The sequence below is a fragment of the Argopecten irradians genome, chromosome 2 (assembly GCF_041381155.1).
Source record: "Argopecten irradians isolate NY chromosome 2, Ai_NY, whole genome shotgun sequence".
Lineage (NCBI taxonomy): Eukaryota > Metazoa > Mollusca > Bivalvia > Pectinida > Pectinidae > Argopecten > Argopecten irradians.
Window position 1 is genome coordinate 54,386,579 of NC_091135.1, and position 21,024 is coordinate 54,407,602.

Here is a 21,024-nt window from a genome sequence, read left to right on the forward strand (position 1 = left end):
AAAGCTAAAATTAAGAAAATTTGCACTTTTGGGGCCCCACCCCTCAGCCCCTAGGGGTCGGACCCAGCTCATTTATATAAAATATGATTGTCCTTCCCCGATGATGTTTCACACCAAATATGGATGAAATCCATCCAATGGTGAAAGAGGAGTAGGATTTTAAAGCTTAAATTAAGAAAATTTGCCCTTTTGGGGCCCCACCCCTCAGCCCCTAGGGGTTGGACCTAGCTCATTTATATAAAATATGATTGTCTTTCCACGATGATGTTTCACACCAAATATGGATGAAATCCATTCAAGAACGAAGGAGGAGTATGATTTTAAAGCTAAAATTAAGAAAATTAGCACTTTTGGGGCCCCACCCCTCAGCCCCTAGGGGTCGGACCAAGCTCAATTATATAAAATATGATTGTCCTTCCCCGATGATGTTTCACGCCAAATATGGATGAAATCCATCCAATGGTGAAAGAGGAGTAGGATTTTAAAGCTTCAATTAAGAAAATTTGCCCTTTTGGGGCCCCACCCCTCAGCCCCTAGGGGTCGGACCAGGCTGATTTATATGAAATATGATTGTCCTTCCCCAGTAATGTTTCACACCAAATATGGATGTAATCTGCTCAAGGGTTAAGGAGGAGTAGGCTTTTGTATAAATAGTCTTACGCACGACGCACGGCGCACGGCGCACGGCGCACGACGACGGACGAAACACGATGACACGAAGGTCAGATGACCTAAAAAGACAAATCGACACAAATATGTTTACTGTAATTTTTAATGAATTAACTTTGATAAAGACATAAATTAACTTTGAGCAATTTAAGACATACGTTTCTAGAATATATCTTTGTGTGAAAATGTCGATACAAATCACATATTTCCGTGATTAAATCAACCGTGTTGAAAAATCTTGATTATAAAGTTTGTTAGTATACTTGTACATTGTGAGACAGGGTTTCATAGATTTAGCGTGCGTTCCAATGGAAAGGGTCCATTTGCAGGCCAGTACCAGTTGTACCGGTACGCGTGGTGTGGTCGCGTTCCTTTTGTACCAAATCGGTACAACTGGTAAGAATTCGCAAATGAAACGCACGGAATGTGTTACCGCAGAGATCTGAAGAATATACTCAATTTTTTATTCAATTACTATAGCTTCATAGCAAAAATAGTTTATAAATCCGAGAGAGGCGTTTCCAGGACTATTTACGCTGTGGTACAGATACAGAAGCCGGCATGCTCATCTGACACAGAGTCAGATAAACGGAGTCCGGCTTTCTCCACGATGGTACTCAGCTGATCCAGACTGTATTTACAGCTAAACCCGGCTCCTTCGTGGAAGTAAAGACACTCGCCCTTCTCCATCACCAGCTCTATACCTAGTCCAGCTGTGAAATTAACCAAACACCATCAGATTTTAGGATTCTGTCTATAAGATTATATGATTCACAACCTTATCATGTCAGTCCTAGTTTGGACATCAGTATTTGCTGCTAATATTTGTTTATTTATTTCATTTTAAGAAAGTTTCATTCAACAAAAGGGTTGGCAGCTTATACATAATGTATTTATAAATTCTTTCCTAAAAAGAGTTTCGTTTAACGTCATATTAACAGGCAGGGTCGTTAAAGGACTACTACATGTAGATCTGGATGGTGGAGTAAAGCCGGAGAAAACGGCCAGTACTTGATAAATGCCCCACATGGGATTCGAACTCGTGACCCCGAGGTAGAGATCTTGTGGTGATGTCGGCCACTGCGCCTAATATAAGGGAGAGGCCATGGAGGATGTAGTGACAGAGTGCGATATACTGATGATTGTAGTGACTATCTAAATGACACCACTTAGTCAAACATACTCATACAGGATAGGTACACTTGTACTTACGTATAGGATAGCGGACATCTTCTTTGGCCCGGATGTAGGCCCTCACATAGCTCATGGACTGTGCATCTTTGTTTGATACGAAATTCACTTCGTACGTAAACTTGGCCATGTCGATGTCACTTCCAGTGTCTTTGTTTAACCGGACCATAGCGTAGCTTATGAATCGCTGCATTACACCTGTACAGGAAATCAAATATTTAGTTCTCCTAGACCTTATTCGGTTATTAAAGTAAATAGTCGGGCTAAGGAAGGCTAAAGTCGATAAACATCCAGTGAAATTTCTTTTGAAATATATAAAAAAATCTCATCAAAATCGCTTTGCAAAAATCCTAAACAGTCATCCCGTCTGGCTATGTCGGTGTTGATATTTCCAAGCATCCTCGCCTGCAACACTAAATCATCATCCAGTTAAATGTGATTTAAGATATTTTTTCGCAAAACTCTATGTATGCCACCCTTCTCTTGACACTGGATCAGCCATCTTGTTTTCAAGGAATGTGTTGAGAACAAGGGATCTGAGAATTAGTCACAGTTTGTATAATTATGGACTTGCCAGACTGCCATAAGACTATTTTAGACGTTTAAGGGGGTCTAGATAAAAACCTGGTAAAAATCATACTCTTTATAGTACTATGTAAAGTATGATTTCACTGATTTTTGATCTAGATCCCCTAAAACGTAAATGTGGTCTAGACGTGGTCGTTCTGTTTGGCAGCGGATGCTACAGTGAGGTAGCACTATACATATCTATATAAACTCCACTCATTCAACAGAATCAAAACACGCATTGTATGTGTATTCACTGATTAGAAACTGGATTACCTGCCGGGTCATCATAGGCGTTCATTACAGCACAGCCGTCCTGTGTGACGTCAGCACTAAATACCAGTCGACATTTTTCTAGGAGAAAAAAAAATAAAAATAAAAATGAAAGTTTTTTTTACATTTCCTCACCATGGGAGTTTACTTTAAATGAGAAAAATTAATAGATGTTAAGTTGGTTTTGTTTTGGTTTATCGACCTATTAACAGTGTAGTGTCTTTTAAAAAAGTGCCAGGTTTGTTGGTGTGGGGATGTCGGAGTACCCGAAGAAAAGTCACCCGCTAACAGTCAGTACCTGCATCACATGATATTCAAAATCACAATCCAGAGATGGAGGGCTTAAACCACTCGGCCACCGCGGCCCCAAAAGATGTTTAAGAACAAATGTCAAAGTAAGTGCATTGTAGATGGTCACGATAAGGAATACAATTATGAATAAAAAGACAAACGAATGGGAAAATATGAATAGTTATTCGAGAAGAAACATGTAAACACATGACATGGAACCATTTGCGCATCTATTACACCCGGATATGACGTACCTGTCATCATGGTGGAGATGAGCTTGAGCGTTTCCACCTGGTTATCATATGACAAGTTGATGATGCTGTCGAACCATAAAACTATCTTTGGACCTTCTATCTCTCTGTAACAAAGTATAACCCACACATAGTCTTAGGATCACATACACATAACAACAGTGAAAGATCCAATGGAGCTGCCTGTAGCCGTGTCCATATTCCCCAACTGTGGACAAAAGACAACCTATCCATGCATTTTCAGAAATATCCGTTCATCTGTATTGTGAAAAATGATGGTTGTAATTGTCAAAATTGAAAAGGACTATCTGTTTATAGAAATATGATGTTTGCATAACAAGAGAATAATTGTGTACATCCCCGTAGTACAGAAATGGTGGGGAGGAAACGTCTTACTTGAGCTGGTCTATTCCATGGACATAGTTTGCAGCTATTGGTTGGATCGACAACGAATCGTCGTATTCTTCTGATAACTCCTTCACTGATTTCAATAGAAATTCTGAAAATTTAAGTAAAATGAATTCTAAAGTAAGTACCAATGAATATTGATTATGTATTAAAGCGTGTTCGATATGACTAAAAACAATCTTACCTTCAGATATATCCACTGGGTAAAACGTCAGTGATTTCTGTCTAGCTAGCAGCTCGTCAATAACAAGCCTCGTTTTGGAACAATTTCCACTTCCGAGGTCGACCAAAGCAACATCATAAGGAACTCGTGGGATTATATCCTGTGTAAAACGTATTAACATTTCTATGAATGAACGCCAATAGAGTTTGATCTGTCTCGGCGAATTATTATTTTAATAATGCAATTGTAAAAAGACAGATGGGAAATAAAAATTATGAAAATTTTGAATGTGAAAATACTGAAAAGGCGTTTTGTTAGACGACACAACCCTGTACTTTGGTTTCCAGAAGTTCTCTGTCACTCCTATATACACACCTGTATTTTGGTTTCCAGTAGTTCTCGGCCACTTCCATATACATACCTGTATTTTTGTTTCCACACCTGTACTTTGTTTTTCAGAAGTTCTCGGTCACTCCTATATACACACTTGTATTTTGGTTTCCAGAAGTTCTCGGTCACTCCTATATACACACCTGTTATTTGGTTTCCAGAAGTTCTCGGTCACTCCTACATACACACCTGTAATTGGTTTCCAGAAGTTCTCGGTCACTCCTATATACACACCTGTAATTTGGTTTCCAGAAGTTCTCGGTCACTCCTATATACACACCTGTAATTTGGTTTCCAGAAGTTCTCGGTCACTCCTACATACACACCTGTAATTTGGTTTCCAGAAGTTCTCGGTCACTCCTATATACACACCTGTTATTTGGTTTCCAGAAGTTCTCGGTCACTCCTATATACACACCTGTAATTTGGTTTCCAGAAGTTCTCGGTCACTCCTATATACACACCTGTATTTTGGTTTCCGAAAGTTGTCTGTCACTCCTATATACACACCTGTATTTTGGTTTCCAGAAGTTCTCGGTCACTCCTACACAGGTAATAGTCTGGTATGTCCGTGGTGCACTGGAACTGGAGCTCCGACCCTACGTCATCATAATTGTACCAAGTCGGGATATGTTTCGGACTCGAAGTAAGCCCTCTGGCTAAACTCTCTTTAAGGTCTGCTTCCATTGTTCTGTAATAACGATAATTCCGACATTATAACGAAACTAAAAGCCAAATTGGTTCTATTGGTATGTGTAAAAACCAAAAGAACAATCGACAGTGTAGAAGCCAAACTCAACAAGTTTATTGGTATGTGTATTTCTCAAGGAAAATAACATAAAGACTGATTTGATCATGTGTGTATCTTGTCTTTTTTTTATCTGCTTACCTCTTACTATTTCCCACGTTCAATCTCAATTTAGGCATTAGTTTGGCATTTCATCATAATGTGAACGGATTATGTGCCAGGTATATTTCTGCCATCGAGTTAGTTTAGGTCGACTTAGGGTAACTCAACTTTGACCAGATAGTTATGTCGGCAAGTCGAGTTATAACATAACTTTTTGATATAGTTATGTTGACCAGTCGAGTTATAACATGACTTGTTGAGATATTTATGTCGGTAAGATGAGTTTTAACACGGCAAGTCCACATATTCATATTGGAAAGTCGAGTTACACTATCGCGACTGACTATCGTGGATCTTGTCGTAATAAGGTAAGTCAATTTTCCAGGATGTGAGTCGACTTTCCGTGATGTAAGTCGACTTGCCGACATAAATTTCTCAACAAGTCATGATATAACTCGACAGGACGACATAATTATCTCCGCAAAGTTACGTTACATAACTCGACCTAAAATAACACGACGGCAGAAATATGCCACCATTACAGAACACATTTACATTACAAATTACTTAAAACTTAGTAAGTTATTTCAGAATGTAGCCTATTTGACCTATATGACCTTAGATGAAGGCCAAAGTCTTTCATGAGAAAAAAAACTTGGTAGCCATTCATAATAGCATGCTATATGCCCAATATCAGGTCCCTAGGCCATTTCACTTTCATCACAAGAAGTTGTTTAAAGATTTTGTATGAACTTGTGTATATATAATAACTTACAATTTGATTTGAAAGGCGGATGCTATATTTGAATACATCTATCTTTTTATTTATTTATGTTCCAATTGAATAGAATCAAATTATAATTAGAATGCCATCCAAAAATCTCAGCCATTGGTCAATCATTCCCATGCCTTTTATACTTTAGTAAAACACGTACTCTATTAGAACGTTTTTTTAAATACTACATTGAACTGATTTTTTTAGCATCAAGCAATCATTTTGCAAGATACAATATGAAGTCAATATTGTTTTGATTAAACAGTTGCGTAATAACTTCTAGCCAGACTTCCCTGTACAGTCAAACGGCTGTATCCCGGAACGCCTACATTTTAAAAACATCTACCAGCAAGTATGTTGTTATAACAATTAAAGTCTGTATCATAAAGATAACTTTACCTGTGTGTAATCTACCTGGGTTTTTTACCTGGACATATGTACTATGTTTTGCATTATTGGCGAAAGGTCGTCAGATGGATTTTGGTAATTGTATATAGAGGTTTACGTATATGTATTTTTTTGCAAAGACGAACAAAAAATAACAAATGAAAATAAAAGATATGTATCACCGATATTTTTGGCCACACATAACATTATTATATGTATTTTTATGACAATATTTCTCTATCAATTTCGAATGAATTTCTTATATTATGGAATCTAATAAAACCTAATAACATACGACCTTAGAGACAAACATCGTAATGTTAGTACATATAACCTCCATTCTTTACCACATTTTTAGAAAAAAAAAGATTTTGGGCTTTTGTAGCAAATAAAAGATGAAACAAGTGTTCTCCTTGTCCAACCACAGATGCATAGAGCAGTGTAGGTTATACGTCAATATACGATTATTCAAAGTATCAGTTGTAACAAATCTCGAACATTAACGGACGGATTCCCTCCTACATTCGTTCAATTTCAATTTTTCCGCAACATATTTCATACTATGTATTTTTCCTGGATTATGAGCTTGATTTGATACCAAATTTATGAAGACAAACTGAAGTTATATTAGGAGAGCAGTGAAATTATTTGCAACTTATAAAAAATAAAATTATTGAGTTACTCAGAAACATAAATTAAATACATGCACATGCAGGCACTTAAGTTACATCTTTATAAGATAAACATAAGATTTGTTTAATGATGCGCTCTATGTTTTCTATATTTACATGTAGCATAGCAAATAATAGACAAAATTTCCAATTTCTGTTTTTTTATGTAACTTATGTATATCATGTTAGGATGGTTACCATAACAACTGCAGCCGCAATGCTATACAACCGTTATATCTAATTGCATCAAGGAATTTGTACTCGATGTTTGAATTTCAACCTTAATAAGGAATTTGAAAAATGACGTATTCGTGAGACAAAAAGGGCACAAACTATACATATAGTCCTTAATTAAGTTCATTAGTTATACAACCCATGACAAGATATACGGATTTTTATGAAATGTCTATTTTCTGATCAAATGGACGTTCACAAGAAGAACTAACATTAATTTTGTAAAAAAAAAAAAAGATGAAAAATAAAAATGATGTGAAACCTTTGGCAGCGACTAAGGGAATTAGCAAAACTGCATCTATCAAGTAATCAGCAAAAATAGGTATGACAAACCTTGAAATCGAACGCATACAACATGATATTTCCTACTTACATGCATATTTTTGTAAGTTTAACTTCTTTCCAAATCATCATATACAAATTGGTTTGGTATAAGAAGCGACTTAGAGAGTTTTATAGGTGATATTTCATTCAATGGTGTACATACCGCAGGTTTAATTCTGGAGAAAATGATGTAACAAATCACATATCTTCACGAAGAAGATTATGATGCCGTAAGAATGTGCATTTTTCAACATGTTTTTTTTCATTAATGTATTAATCATAATAAATGTTTTATAATATGATATTTCATCATGAGGACGATTCTATAATGTACATGTAATATTGATGAATTTTCTAGTAAACTACTGTAATTATTACTATAATTTCTAGTAAACTACTATAATTATTAGTATGATTTCTAGTAAACTACTATAGTTTTTACTATTATAATTTCTTAGTAGTAGACTACTATTATTCTACATGCACGCATAGGTAAACTCCAGGTAAGTAGACGAAGTACATGTATCAGAAACTTGTATGAAACAGACTATAATTACACTTTCTTTGATCTTTTTACCTATTGTTATAGAATGTAGGCGTAGCGGGAACACACCAGTCAAACCTGCCTATGCGTCACCCTGTATATTAAGTCACCCTGTCTAATGCGTCACATCCAAAGTCCTCCCGCGAAATTTTCTATATATTTCACCTTTTTAATGCGTCAACCTGTCTAACGCGTCTGCGTCATCCATTTTTTGCACATATTTCGTACAAGACCTGTATACTACGTCACTAAATTGCCGATCCTAGTCTTGCCCACATACCACTCGATACCAGGCAGTGGGGTATACGCACTGGCTTGATTATTAAACAAACAAATTAAAATGGGATGTGAACACTCCTTGATCGGCACCCCACTGATCCTAATTAATTAGCAACCCGGGGCCTATTTTCTAATTTGGCTTTGCAGTGTCAATTTCCCGTGTGTAGGCCTATGTGTATGTATTGCAGCAGGATGTCAGTACGTTGATATAATGCACACTCGGAAACTGTTAATTAAGCCACATTTTGTGCACTATCCCTCGGTCAGCCACCTTGTTTGTACTACACGTTACTTAAGATCCGGCGTCTAGTGACATAATAAATCTGAAAAGTACACGTCCCAATACACAGCTTTCACTAATTTGGACGGTGTGTTCTCCATTTGCTCACTTTCTAGAGGACAAAGAAAAGTGTTGGTACATGCAAACATTGGAAAAGCTCCATATGAATTTTTACCCGTGTTTACCGGTGTTCGTTTACCTGAGCTAAGAGAGATATTAATATCTACAGTACAGTACTAAATATTCCATATATTTTGACAGATATAATTTTCAAGAGGTTAGTTAGGAGAAGTATCTGAAAGAGATCAAGTTGATTGTGTTGGTCACGTTACGGTTTGACTCTATCTATGTTTGTAATCTGTGTTGGCCATCATGTGAACAACTGTAATGACAACATATTATAAGTAAAATATTACGCTGAACACCCAATCGGATCATTTTCTCATTTTCCAGAAACGCAGTTATTGAATATGTATGTTAATGTCTCATAAACTTGACATTTATTAGATCCTATTATGTAATCGTGTTCGTTTTGTATGTCTTGATAAAGGGGCAGATCGCCTCGAAAATTTGACAATTTTGTTTTGTCCACACGGTTGGAATTATTCCTTGTCCCATATAAACTTGACATTCAAACAAATGTTAACATAAAAATGGCAAAGATGTAGCATTGTAATTTGTTATGACATAGATGCTAAAAACAACAAAAAATTTATAATATGTGTCATACAGTCATCAATTGCTTAAATCATGATAGTGATATCTCATTGACTGCAGTCTGGCGGGTTTAGCAACGCTGTTGGTAAATATCTTTACTGTTACTGTTACTCTTTTTAAGTGTTAAATATAACACATTCATGTATTGATTTTAATATTGTTCGATATAATAATAACTAGAAATCTTCACAGACAATTTGGCGTCATTTTAAGTACATGTAGGTGCGAATGAAACGTCAGTCAGGCCCACCAAACAGTGACGTCACAATCACTAGAATGGCATCGCTTACATTTTTCCCACGATAGTCAAAAGGAGTACACTTTTAAAATCATCAAAGAATCGTCTCGCTTTAGCAAAATCATGTAAATAATGCCATCTGCATCTGTAATAGTCCGCTAAACCTGCCTATATTATTAGTTTTTTTTAATATATTAGGCAAAAAAAAAATAAAAATAAAAAAGCCTAATAATATAGGCAGGTTGGAAATGGTTGCAAAATACATACAATACAAGTTTTGGTGTCGAAACGGAAAGACGAGATGACTCAGCGAAAAACTCATCTCATCTGATCGCACAAACGATCCCAGCAGCACAGCAAAATAAAAATGTCTAACGTTCGAAATATGGGTTTGTACGTTCATTATTTACTAAACCAGTAATTAAAACAAATTATTTATTTCGTCTACACAGATAGGAGACGTCTTAGGCATAGCGCTACCCTCGATGGACTCGATCGTGGTCTTATATAATTTTTCATCGTCAGTTATATTTTCTATGAATTTGTTGGAGGAACATGTGTACAGGATAAAAAAAAACCTATCTCAACTGCTATTCCGAGCCCGTAAAATGTAATCTTGGTCACCTCAGCCCAAGCACAGTAGAAATCGTACGTCATGTCAACATTGTCGAAAAATACTAAAAGTAAATTACATATTATGTAAATATTTCTATGAATGTGTTGCAGGAACATGTGTACAGGATAAAAACAACCCATCTCAACTGCTATTCCGTGACGGTAAAATGTTATCTTGGTAACATCAGCCCAAGCACAGTAGAAATTATTCATCATGTAAAATAGTTGCTACGTACGTCATGTCCATATCATTGAAAAATGCTAAAAGTGAATTACATATTATGTAAATATTTCTATGAATTTGTTGGAGGAACATGTGTAAAGGATAAAAACAACCCATTTCAACTGCTATTCCGAGACCGTAAAATGTAATCTTGTTAACATCAGCCCAAGCACAGTAGAAATTATTCATCATGTAAAATAGTTGCTACGTACGTCATGTCCATATTATCGAAAAATGCTAAAAGTAAATTACATATTATGTAAATATTTCTATGAATTTGTTGGAGGAACATGTGTACAAGATAAAAAAACCAACCCATCTCAACTGCTATTCCGAGACCGTAAAATGTAATCTTGGTCACCTCAGCCCAAGCACAGAGACACACAAATTATTCATCATGTAAAATAGTTGCTATGTACGTCATGTCCACATTATCGAAAAATGCGAAAAATGAATTATTTATTATGTAAACATCGGTTAGCTCTGAAAATATTAATAATAATGATAAAAAAACAAAACAAAAACATTAGGTCTTTTCACCCAAATGTGAAAATCCCTAATAAAACAAGTATGTCCCCATGTGTCGGGATATATCCAGAATTGTCTGGTTGGTCTCAGGCGCGAGGGCGAATAACTCTTTCCAGTGAGACAATTCTAAATGTCTCCTTCCACAGAGGGCCATACTTGTGTATTATTGAATGTGAATGTTTATAATGGATTTCTTTGGCAACACGAACCACATGCACATTCATTTGAAATTTGATCTTGTTAATGTTTTACAAGACCAAAGCTTACCATTCGGTCAGGTGGCAAAAATTGTTTGTTCAACTCCAGTATGACTCAATAAGAACCCAATACATCTATGAAACAGACATCGTCATATTTGTTTTACTTTCTAACCTACTAGAACTTGGTGACCAAGAACCTATTTGCATACGAGTCATATGGAGATCTGAGTGCGCATGACAGGGTGGCAGGTTGGTGTTCTAAACAGTTCCGACAGAAATGAACAAATATGCGTTCATATTGACTTTTTTCCTTAATTTATTTCGTCGCATCGGTCAAGTACAAGGTATGTGTGAAAACAGCGTAATTTTCATCTACGAACAATATGGGAAAAGTCAAAAAAAAAGGAAAAGTAAAAACTCAGGTGATACCCCACCGAATAAAAATCAGCTCACCACACGTGTGACCTCTAGTGATACATGTACGACACAGGTGAATACTACTTGTACAAGCACAGGTACGCAAATGCAAACCTCACAGGTAATTACATAATAATAATAATAATAAAATGCACATGGATCACTGTTTGGAGACAACTTTGGAAATATGCCTATTTCTCCTGGGTGTTCAACTTTTGACCAGAACTTTTCCAATATGTATGGTTATCAAAATACGCCATCAATCACAGGTGCACCTGATCAACCTGTCACACAGGTAAGCGCGCGCGAGACATCACGTGCATTACATCATAGTACTCCAAATGGAATGTGTAGCCCGCCACCAGTAGCAGGGAACATTTACCGGGGCTCCCCGCTCCCCACCTTTTCCGTCTCCACCCCCTCCACAGTCGGCTTTAGCGGGGTAACTGTTTCTCCCACCCCAGTTCAAATCCCAAACACGGCTTTTCAGATGATGACTATACATATAAATATTCTAAGTGACAAAATTTCCAAAATGGATTCATTTATAGGAGAAAAACCACCAAAGCTTGATCTTTTGCAGTCCATAAACGACAAATTTGTGAATTTTGAAAGAAAAATCGAAACTATTATGTCTGAAGTGGAATTGATAAAAGAAATCGTAAAAAAAACCATGGTGGTGTATTGGAAAAGGAAGAAAGTCATCATTATGAAATTGAAAATATAGTTGCTACCATTGAACATATAAACAGAGAACTACTGGAAGAGAATGATCACTTGAAGAAAGACTTCCTTAAATTGAAAACGCACTCGATGAAGTATAATTTGATTTTTAACGGAATCGCGTGCAACGAACAAGAAAACACCGAGCAGGTATTGAAAAATTTCATCGATCAGGAACTGGGGTAGATATGGTGGCTAATTACGGCCATCTCGTGTTGTTGTGTTGTCGCCTTGTCGCGGTCTCAAACTGCGACAACCCGAGATTTAACAGTTAAAATGTCGACTAGTCGCGTTTTCGAACCGCGACAACTCGACAAGTCGACATTTCAAACACGCTAATTAGCGCGTACAGAATCTCGTGTTGTCACGGTAAAATGTCGACTTGTCGTGTTGTCGTGTTGTCGCCTTGTCGACTTGTCGTGTTGTCGACTTGTCGCCTCCCTGTTACACATGCGCAAATCATATGAAAAAGCCACTATCTTTGAATATAGAAAACTAATGTCAGTGCTTGTGAATATTTGGTGTGTTTGTAAGATATTCGATGTACAAAATTGTTTTAAAATGATATTTTTCCCAATTGTTAACGCTTTTAAAAAGTGTTACACTTCACGGAAATTATAATATTAAATTAATTGAATATTAACAAAACAAAGGATGGTGTCAGAACACAGAACAAAAATGTTTGTACAATGAACAGTAACAGAGAGGACAAATGTACATGTATATCAACTTAATATTTTAAAATCTCCTTTACAAAACATTGTGTTATTAATCGGGTAAAACTTTTCATTCAAATTTAAGAATTGAAGAGAACACGGATGATAAGACGAAATATTATCTATTACAACTAATTACTGTAATATGTTATGTGTGTAGTACATCAAACAATAACCTTAGTTTAAGTTCTAATAAAGAATTTGATGTAAAACGATTAGAAAAAAACATTAAAACTTTCATTTAGTCCAAAGCGTTATAGAACACAGAAGGTGTTGTGCCCATCTTTCTGGTAATTAGTTCATGTAATTTGATCATCAGCGTACATCACAACGTACATAATGCAGTGGCGTGGGAAGTTGAAACGTGGGGGGGGGGGGGGGGGGGGGGGGGCAAAGGTCCTCAATATTTTGTAACCCCCGCCACACCTACAGGAGGAAATTAATTCAACTCCCAACCATATAATATATGCTTTATGTACATTTTTCATATATCACTAAATTCAATCCTTGTACACATTTATAGACAGTGGGGTCGCTAAAAGGAAATTAACGAATACGCAAATTGGCCAAATTAGCGGGTGAGCGTCGAAGGCGCGTGTTTTATTAGGGGTCTGAGGGTGACCCCCGGGATGAGTTTTATGTATTTTGATGATTTTGCGATCGCCCGAAAGCGCGAGATTTTGGTGTTTGGGGGGGTCCGGGGGTCTCCCCCGGGAAAAAATTACGATTTAGAATGGCTTAGATGAGTTTTACGATGCATTTTGATGAATTTGCGAGCGCCCAAAAGCGCGAGAATTTGGTGTTAGGGGGGGGGGGCGTCCGGGGGTCTCCCCCGGAAAAAAATTACGATTTAGAATGGCTGAGATGAGTTTTACGATAAAGTTTAATGATTATGAAGCGTTCTTAAGATGGTAATTTTTCGATTTAAAGCTACCTGCATTTAGAAATGATAATTGTGTCGTCATAACATTATGCAACCCTACTCGATCTGAATATACAGGCTTCACACCATCGGCACATTGTTGTGTGACATAAAAAATGAATTAATTGTCTCGCTAAGACATATAAACAAATCGATCTTTTAAGAGACATTTTTTTAAAATAATACATAGAATCCCTTGATGGACATTTTTAGTCTAGTTTGTGTGTATTGAATTTTTACTATTTAAGGTTTGACATTATGTGCTTGAACGTTTTAGGAAATGCGCCGCGCAGCGGAAAATTTTCTAGAATGAAGTACGAAAAATGTGCAGGGGGACCCTTTTTTCTTTCAACTAAGCATTTTTAGAAAATTTCAGTCGGCGAAAATGGCGGGGGGCAAAAAGACATGTTTGCCCCCCCGTCCTGGGGAAGGGGGGGGGGGGGGCAGTTGTTGCCCCCCCCTGCTCCCCCGCTTCCTACGCCCCTGTAATGTAAATTTTTTTTTAAAATTAGTTTATTGTAATACAGTAAGATTTAACACTGGAAAGTTTGATTGTGTAACTTGACTACAGTAATTCATACAATAGTATACAAATGGTGGAGCATAGATACTTCCAGGGGACATTTATATAATGGAACTCTTGCAAAAGAAAAGTACACAATTAGTATTTCGTCGTTATATCGAGATATTCGATGCCTTTTCCTTTATATTATGTAGCTAAAATTAAACTTTATATTCGGTACAAATTTCTTTAAATTCTGTGCACACTTCTATGTGATGTCCAACCTTTTTTATATAATAAGCAGACATTTATATGATGAAGATCGAAGCCGGCTTATAATATATGCATGATTTTTCGGCTGCTTTCGTCTTAATGACAGCACTTTGTATAGTTGTGTAGGATTTTGAAAAGAAAATTATTGCCCTACCAAAGGTAGTAACCGTTTTTCTGAAGACTTACTAGGAATATGATCTTAACCGTTAAAACTGCATGTAGGTGGACTAATTTTTGTTTGACTCGGTACCTATCCATCCTTCTCACTACATATCACCATGTAGATTACGATTTTACCGGTTTTTGTATTAAAACTCATAAAACGTCTAAAATGGTCTCTGCATGACACTCTGGTGGGTCCAAATTATTGGATCGCCATCTTCATGTAGACAATTAATCATGTGTCTACATCGGATCACCAATATAAGAAAAAAAAAAGATTTTGTTTTAATTTAGGTGTGCTACTTTTTTGTTAAAGATGCTCAACCGCTGACAAATGGTATTTTTTTACTATCAAAAACAGGAGCAGACGATTCATTATTTTTCTTTGGTTACAAAAGTTACTTACTTTACACCATTACCACCATTGAAAAGTTTGAGCCTCTAATTTTGCCTCAAGATAAAAATATCAAAAAGAATTAATTGCATCCCGAAAATATTCCGTGGCACTATACCCTACAAATGTATATGGAATTAAGTACTGATTGCGCATACACTAAATTCGAAATAAATTATTTTATATTATTTTTTGTGTTAATTGGGCATATATGTACATGATTAATCACCAATTATTGTTCAAATGATGAATATCATTTATGCTGTGTCGGCGGTGGAGCATCTTTAATTCCTATTATGAAAATGAAAACAATTAAGAAGAAAACGCTAATTGATTTCTTCGTTTCGGAAAGGAAGTTGGTCTTTAAAGCTTTATATATGTGCCGTAATTTTCATACTCACAAATCAAGAGCTTTTGGATATTTCATTCACCATCAACCTTTTGAAAATTACACTTACAAGTATTAATAAGAACTGAAAATGATTTTGACAGTACATATGCGGTCAAGCTATGAAGCCAAGGTGTGGTCTACAATTACATTTAACATTTTGTATAAAGTAATAAGAAATTATAAACATATAACTTAACCAATTAACACATAAAATCGGGTAATTAATAAAACAAAATGTTCCCAGCCGCCATACATCATTTATGATATAGGTACATGTACATATTATCCGAATAGCGTATATTGAACTTTGATTCCTAGGCGTGGCAACATTATAGGATTTTTCAAATATCTTCATATATATGTAGATCTGCTACCCTGTTGAGATCAGCCGCTTGATTTTTACACTTTACCTTATCCTAAACATGTTCCCTAACAGGTTTAGTTGAATTCGGACCAGTTGAGAAGATGATGGAATTGTTATATTTAATGGTGATAGACGACAAATAAAAGTGATGTCGATAGGTCACCTGCCTGGGTGACCATCTTGTCCTTAAGGTTTAATAGTCCGAAGGCCCGTTAATCTGAACGTCCGTTAGTCCGAACGACCGTTAGTCCTAAGGCCCATTAGTCCGAAAGTCTGATAGTCTGATAACCGATATAAATGTACAGACTTTAATTACAAGACTCAGTAGTAAACTTGCTAAGATATGTGTAACTCTAGATTGACACCATCTTCAGTGACCCACGGATGATTGCACTACACTACGCTACATTTATCATAAATGTAGCGTAGGGTCACCGACAAAAAGTGCAATGTGACTAATTTTGAAAATTGTGAAAAAAGCATAATCTTGCAATACATGTACGTAAACGTATCCTAGATGAAAGAGTGTATATGTACACTGCAATTCTGGTTATTGGTTTCCCAGAAATTACCACTGGACTTTACAGTACTGCCCGGTCACTAGGAATGGCTTGTGTGGGAGTGATATTGAGGGATCCAAATTCAAACTAAATTCAAATCAATATCAACTGATTTAAATCAAGGAACTGTATATATTGAACTGATATGAATCCATTATAAATTTCAACTTATCATTATCTGGCTATAGAGTATCCAAATTTTAACTATAAACAAAACATTGGTATGCATATATACATATATATATATACTTAACATGCTTTTTATACCTGCTCATTATTGGAGTGTTATCATAGTATTACTTACAAAGTGTATCCTAAATATATATTTAATTTCAATATTGTCTGTAAAATTACATATATTATATATATGATTTTGAGATGTACATGTATGTATCCACAGGGAGAGGGCTTATATAGGCATAGCCTGCTGCCCAATCCCTATTAAATCTAACGATTTAATAAAAATATTTTGAAATGAAATGAACACAACAACACGAGATGGCCGTAATCAGCCACCACAGGTTTGCCAAGTATTCCGATCGCGAGCGCGTGTTGTTGTTCCCCCCCCCCCCCCCCCCCCCCCCGAGATAGTCCAGAGACGAACCGCGTTGACTCCACATATATAAACAATGTCCCCCACTACGCGCCTCGTCCTTACCACCAACCCCGACCCCCAGTAAATCGTAAATAGGACAGTCACTCAGACACTGCTCTTAATGGACCAACTAACGGAAAACAATAAGCTTATGTTTCTTAAATGTGTGTGGCTTAAAATCAAAATTAATTAATCCAGACTTTTACAAATTAATTACTGAATATGATTTAATACTATGTGCTGAATCTAAAACTGACCTATTAGATGATATTAACTTACCAGAGGGTTATACGTTCCATGCTAAACACAGACAGAAATGTAAGAAAAAGTCAGGTGGTATTGTTATATTACACAAATCCAGCTTGTCAAATATTTTACTATTTCATCGATCTAATTCTGAATTTGTTCAATGGGTTGAATGTCAGATAACAAACGCTGGCTCAAACATTTTAATTGGTTGTACATACATTCCCCCGGAAAATACTGTTTATTCAATAGAAAATAGAAGAAGAGCTACTTATTTATGGTAATGCATTAAATGATGTAATGTTGATTGAAGATTTCAATGCTAGAACTTCAACAACTCCTAATTATACATAACCTGATGAAAGATTATTTGATATTTTGAATGTGGTGGAAAGTTATGATGATGTAGAAAATTTGTACTCTGCACATGAATTGATTGAACAGAATATTCTATTACAAAGATATAGTGAAGACAAGGCCAGGCCAAATAGATATGGTAATCTCTTACTTGCACTCTGTAAAAGATCTTCTCTGTAAATAGCTAATGGTCGAATAAGTAGAGATAAACAAGTTGGCCGAGTGACATGTAAAGGCATTAGTGTAGTAGATTATCTCATATTAAGTAGTCAAGCTTTCAGACTAGTCTCTGAATTTGAAATATGTGACTTTAATCCTTTATTTTCAGATGTTCATAACCAAATCCATTGTATTTTGAATATGTCAAACTTAATCAATACCGTAGTAAATGATACTGATATGTATACTGTTACAAATGTAAAATGGAATTCTTCTAAAAAGGACGAATTTATAGAAGACTTAAATCTGATTGAAAATATTAATTTGTGTGCAGTTCGAAACTCTTTAGACCAGCTGGTCGGTAATGATGAGGTTGATATTGACCAAATCAATGATGTAGTCACAGGCATTTGTAAAGTTCCTAAAGGGGCGGCCAACAAAGTATTTGTGTCTCAGACGGTAAGACATAAACAAAAATCAAACAGTCAAAACAGTCCTTAATAAAACTGATATGAATAAAAAAGCTAGCGAGTACAGAAAATAGCTTCGAATAAGCTATAGGAAGTTCCAAGAAAAGTGTTGTAAGAAACTTCGATCTTTGTCAAAAAACAACTCTAAAGAATTTTGGAAAACTATTAATAAATTTTCAACAGTGAAAAAAAAGACAGTTGATATACCACTAGATTCACTGTACCAGTATTTCAAGACCCTGAATGAAGATGATGATGATGATGATGATGATAACGATGATGACGATGTATCGAACGATGGCGACGATGATGAGGTATTGACCGATGATGAGGATGATGATGATGATAATGATGAATTGAAAGATGACGATGATGATGTTTTATTGAAATATGATGAGAATGATGATGATGATGATGATGATTAAACGATGATGATGATGACGATGACGACGACGACGATGATGATGATGAAGAGGATGATGATATATTGAATAATGAAATAACGGAAGAAAATGGTAAAGCCCCAGGTTATGATAAAATATTGAATGAATATTTAAAACATTCACCTCCACAAATGGTAACTATTTATTGTAAACTTTTTAATATTGTTCTTAACTTTGGTATCATACCAGAAGATTGGACAATTGGAGTAATTAATCCTATATATAAAAATAAAGGAGACCCACAGGATCCCGATAACTACAGGGCAATCACCCTTATAAGCTGTTTAGGAAAGCTTTTTACATCTATAATAAATAATCGCCTAAATCTTTATGTAAAGCAAAAGCAAATTCTTTCTATTAATCAAGCAGGATTCCGGTAAGATCATTCAACAGTCGATAATATTTTTTATTTTACATATGTTGATATCTTTTTACCTGAATAGTGGGAAAAAACCTCTACTGTACATTCATAGATTTTAGAAAAGCTTTCGATACGGTTTGGCGAGCTGAATTATAGATGAAACTTCAAAAATCACATATTAAAGATGCTCCACCGCTGACAAATGGTATTTTTTCACTATAAAAAACAGGAGCAGACGATTTAGTATTTTTCTTCAGTTACAAAAGTTACTTACTTTACACCATTACCACCATTGAAAAGTTTGAGCTTCTAATTTTACTTCAAGTTAAAAATATGAAAATTAATTAATTGCATCCCGAAAAAAATCCGTACCACTATATCCTATATGGAATGAACAACTGAATGCGCATGTACCAAAGGCAAAATGAATTATTTTATATTATTTTTTGTGTTAAGTAGACTATTATATACACGTTTAAACACCAATTATTGTTCAAATGATGAATATCATTTATGCTCTGTCGGCGGTGGAGCATCTTTAAAGGCAAATGCTTTACTGTTATTAAGAATATGTATAATAGTATCGAGTCATGTGTTAAACATAATGGAAAAGTATCAGATTTTTTTCTGTGTTTAACTGGTGTAAGACAAGGCGAAAATCTTTCCCCTATACTATTTTCATTATTCTTAAATAATTTAGAAACTTTTTTTAAGTCTATGAAAAGCGTTCCTCTCGCAAAGATAACTGAAGATATATCATCTGAGTTACAGCTTTTTATTGAAATATTCGTCTTGTTATATGCCGACGATACACTTCTGTTTGCAGATACTCCCGAAGGACTTCAAAAAGCGTTAGATATTTTCCAACATTATTGTGATATTTGAACACTGAAGGTAAATGTCGACAAAACTAAAGTTATGATTTTCTGTAAGCGGAAGTCAACACAAAATCTTGAGTTTCATTTGCGAGATGCAACACTTGAAATTGTGGATAATTTTATATGTCTTTCTGTAATATTTAGTTACAATGGAAACTTTTTTAAAGCAAAAGTTCGACTTATGGATCAAGCGCAAAAATCCTTTTTTGCATTATATAAAAAAATCGTAACCAGGCTATTCCAATTGACTTACAATTAAAGTATTTTGATTCGGTAGTTGAGCCAATTCTCTTGTACGGCTCGGAAGTCTGGGGGTTTGAAAACCTTAAACAAACTAGAACAAGTGCATTCGAAATTTTGTAAAAGGATATTGAGAGTGAGATCTAGCACTCCTAATTTCATGGTATATGGAGAACTTGGTCGTTTTCCATTGGAATTAAATATCAAACTTCGAATGGCTCGTTTTTGGAATAAATTGTTAACTAATGATGAAAAATTAAGTAGTATTTTAATGAAATTAGCTCTTTGTTTACAAGAAAATGGAACTCATTCCTTCAAGTGGATTAGCAAAATTAAGAGTATATTTGATGAAACTGGTTTTTCATATATATTTGATAATAAAATTATCATGCCTAAGATGTTTTTCAAACACTATTTAAAACAAAACCTACAAGACTAGTTCATCCAAAACGGGTTTTCTGATGCCCACAACTCATCGCGAGGACAATTCTATTTAATTTTTAAATCTGAATTTAAATTTGAGGAGTATTTGACAATATTGCAACAGATTGCAAATAACCAAAATACGTACCTGTAAATTAAAGTTCCCCATTGAAACATGCAGATGGCGAAATATTCCTTAATTTTTACTTTGTAATATGTGCTTGGAACATGTTGGAAATGAGTTTCATTATTTGTTTGTTTGTAATAATGCTGTTGTCCAAAATTTGCAAAGAAAGTATATTCCAAACTACTTCCGAATTAACCCAATAATAATAAGATGAAAGATTTGATATCAGTTTG

At 35.4% G+C, this 21,024-nt stretch overlaps 1 protein-coding gene across 3 annotated transcripts in view; it reads right to left on the reverse strand.

The window, feature by feature from the left end:
• Positions 1 to 754: 754 nt before the first annotated feature.
• The window catches only part of LOC138315969 (histidine N-alpha-methyltransferase-like), a 30,510-nt gene continuing 10,240 nt past the window's right edge, over positions 755 to 21,024 (reverse strand). For 2 of the 3 annotated variants that reach the window (XM_069257400.1, XM_069257401.1), the window contains 7 exons: positions 4,714 to 4,894; positions 3,835 to 3,973; positions 3,639 to 3,741; positions 3,246 to 3,349; positions 2,704 to 2,781; positions 1,882 to 2,058; positions 755 to 1,382 (listed from right to left, as the gene is read on the reverse strand). In XM_069257400.1, the coding sequence (XP_069113501.1) occupies positions 1,201 to 1,382; positions 1,882 to 2,058; positions 2,704 to 2,781; positions 3,246 to 3,349; positions 3,639 to 3,741; positions 3,835 to 3,973; positions 4,714 to 4,890 (960 nt within the window). In that variant the 5' untranslated portion in view covers positions 4,891 to 4,894 and the 3' untranslated portion in view covers positions 755 to 1,200. Of the gene's footprint in view, positions 1,383 to 1,881; positions 2,059 to 2,703; positions 2,782 to 3,245; positions 3,350 to 3,638; positions 3,742 to 3,834; positions 3,974 to 4,713; positions 4,895 to 8,021; positions 8,176 to 21,024 lie in introns of those variants that run through there. The other variant, XM_069257402.1, reaches the window with a different exon arrangement.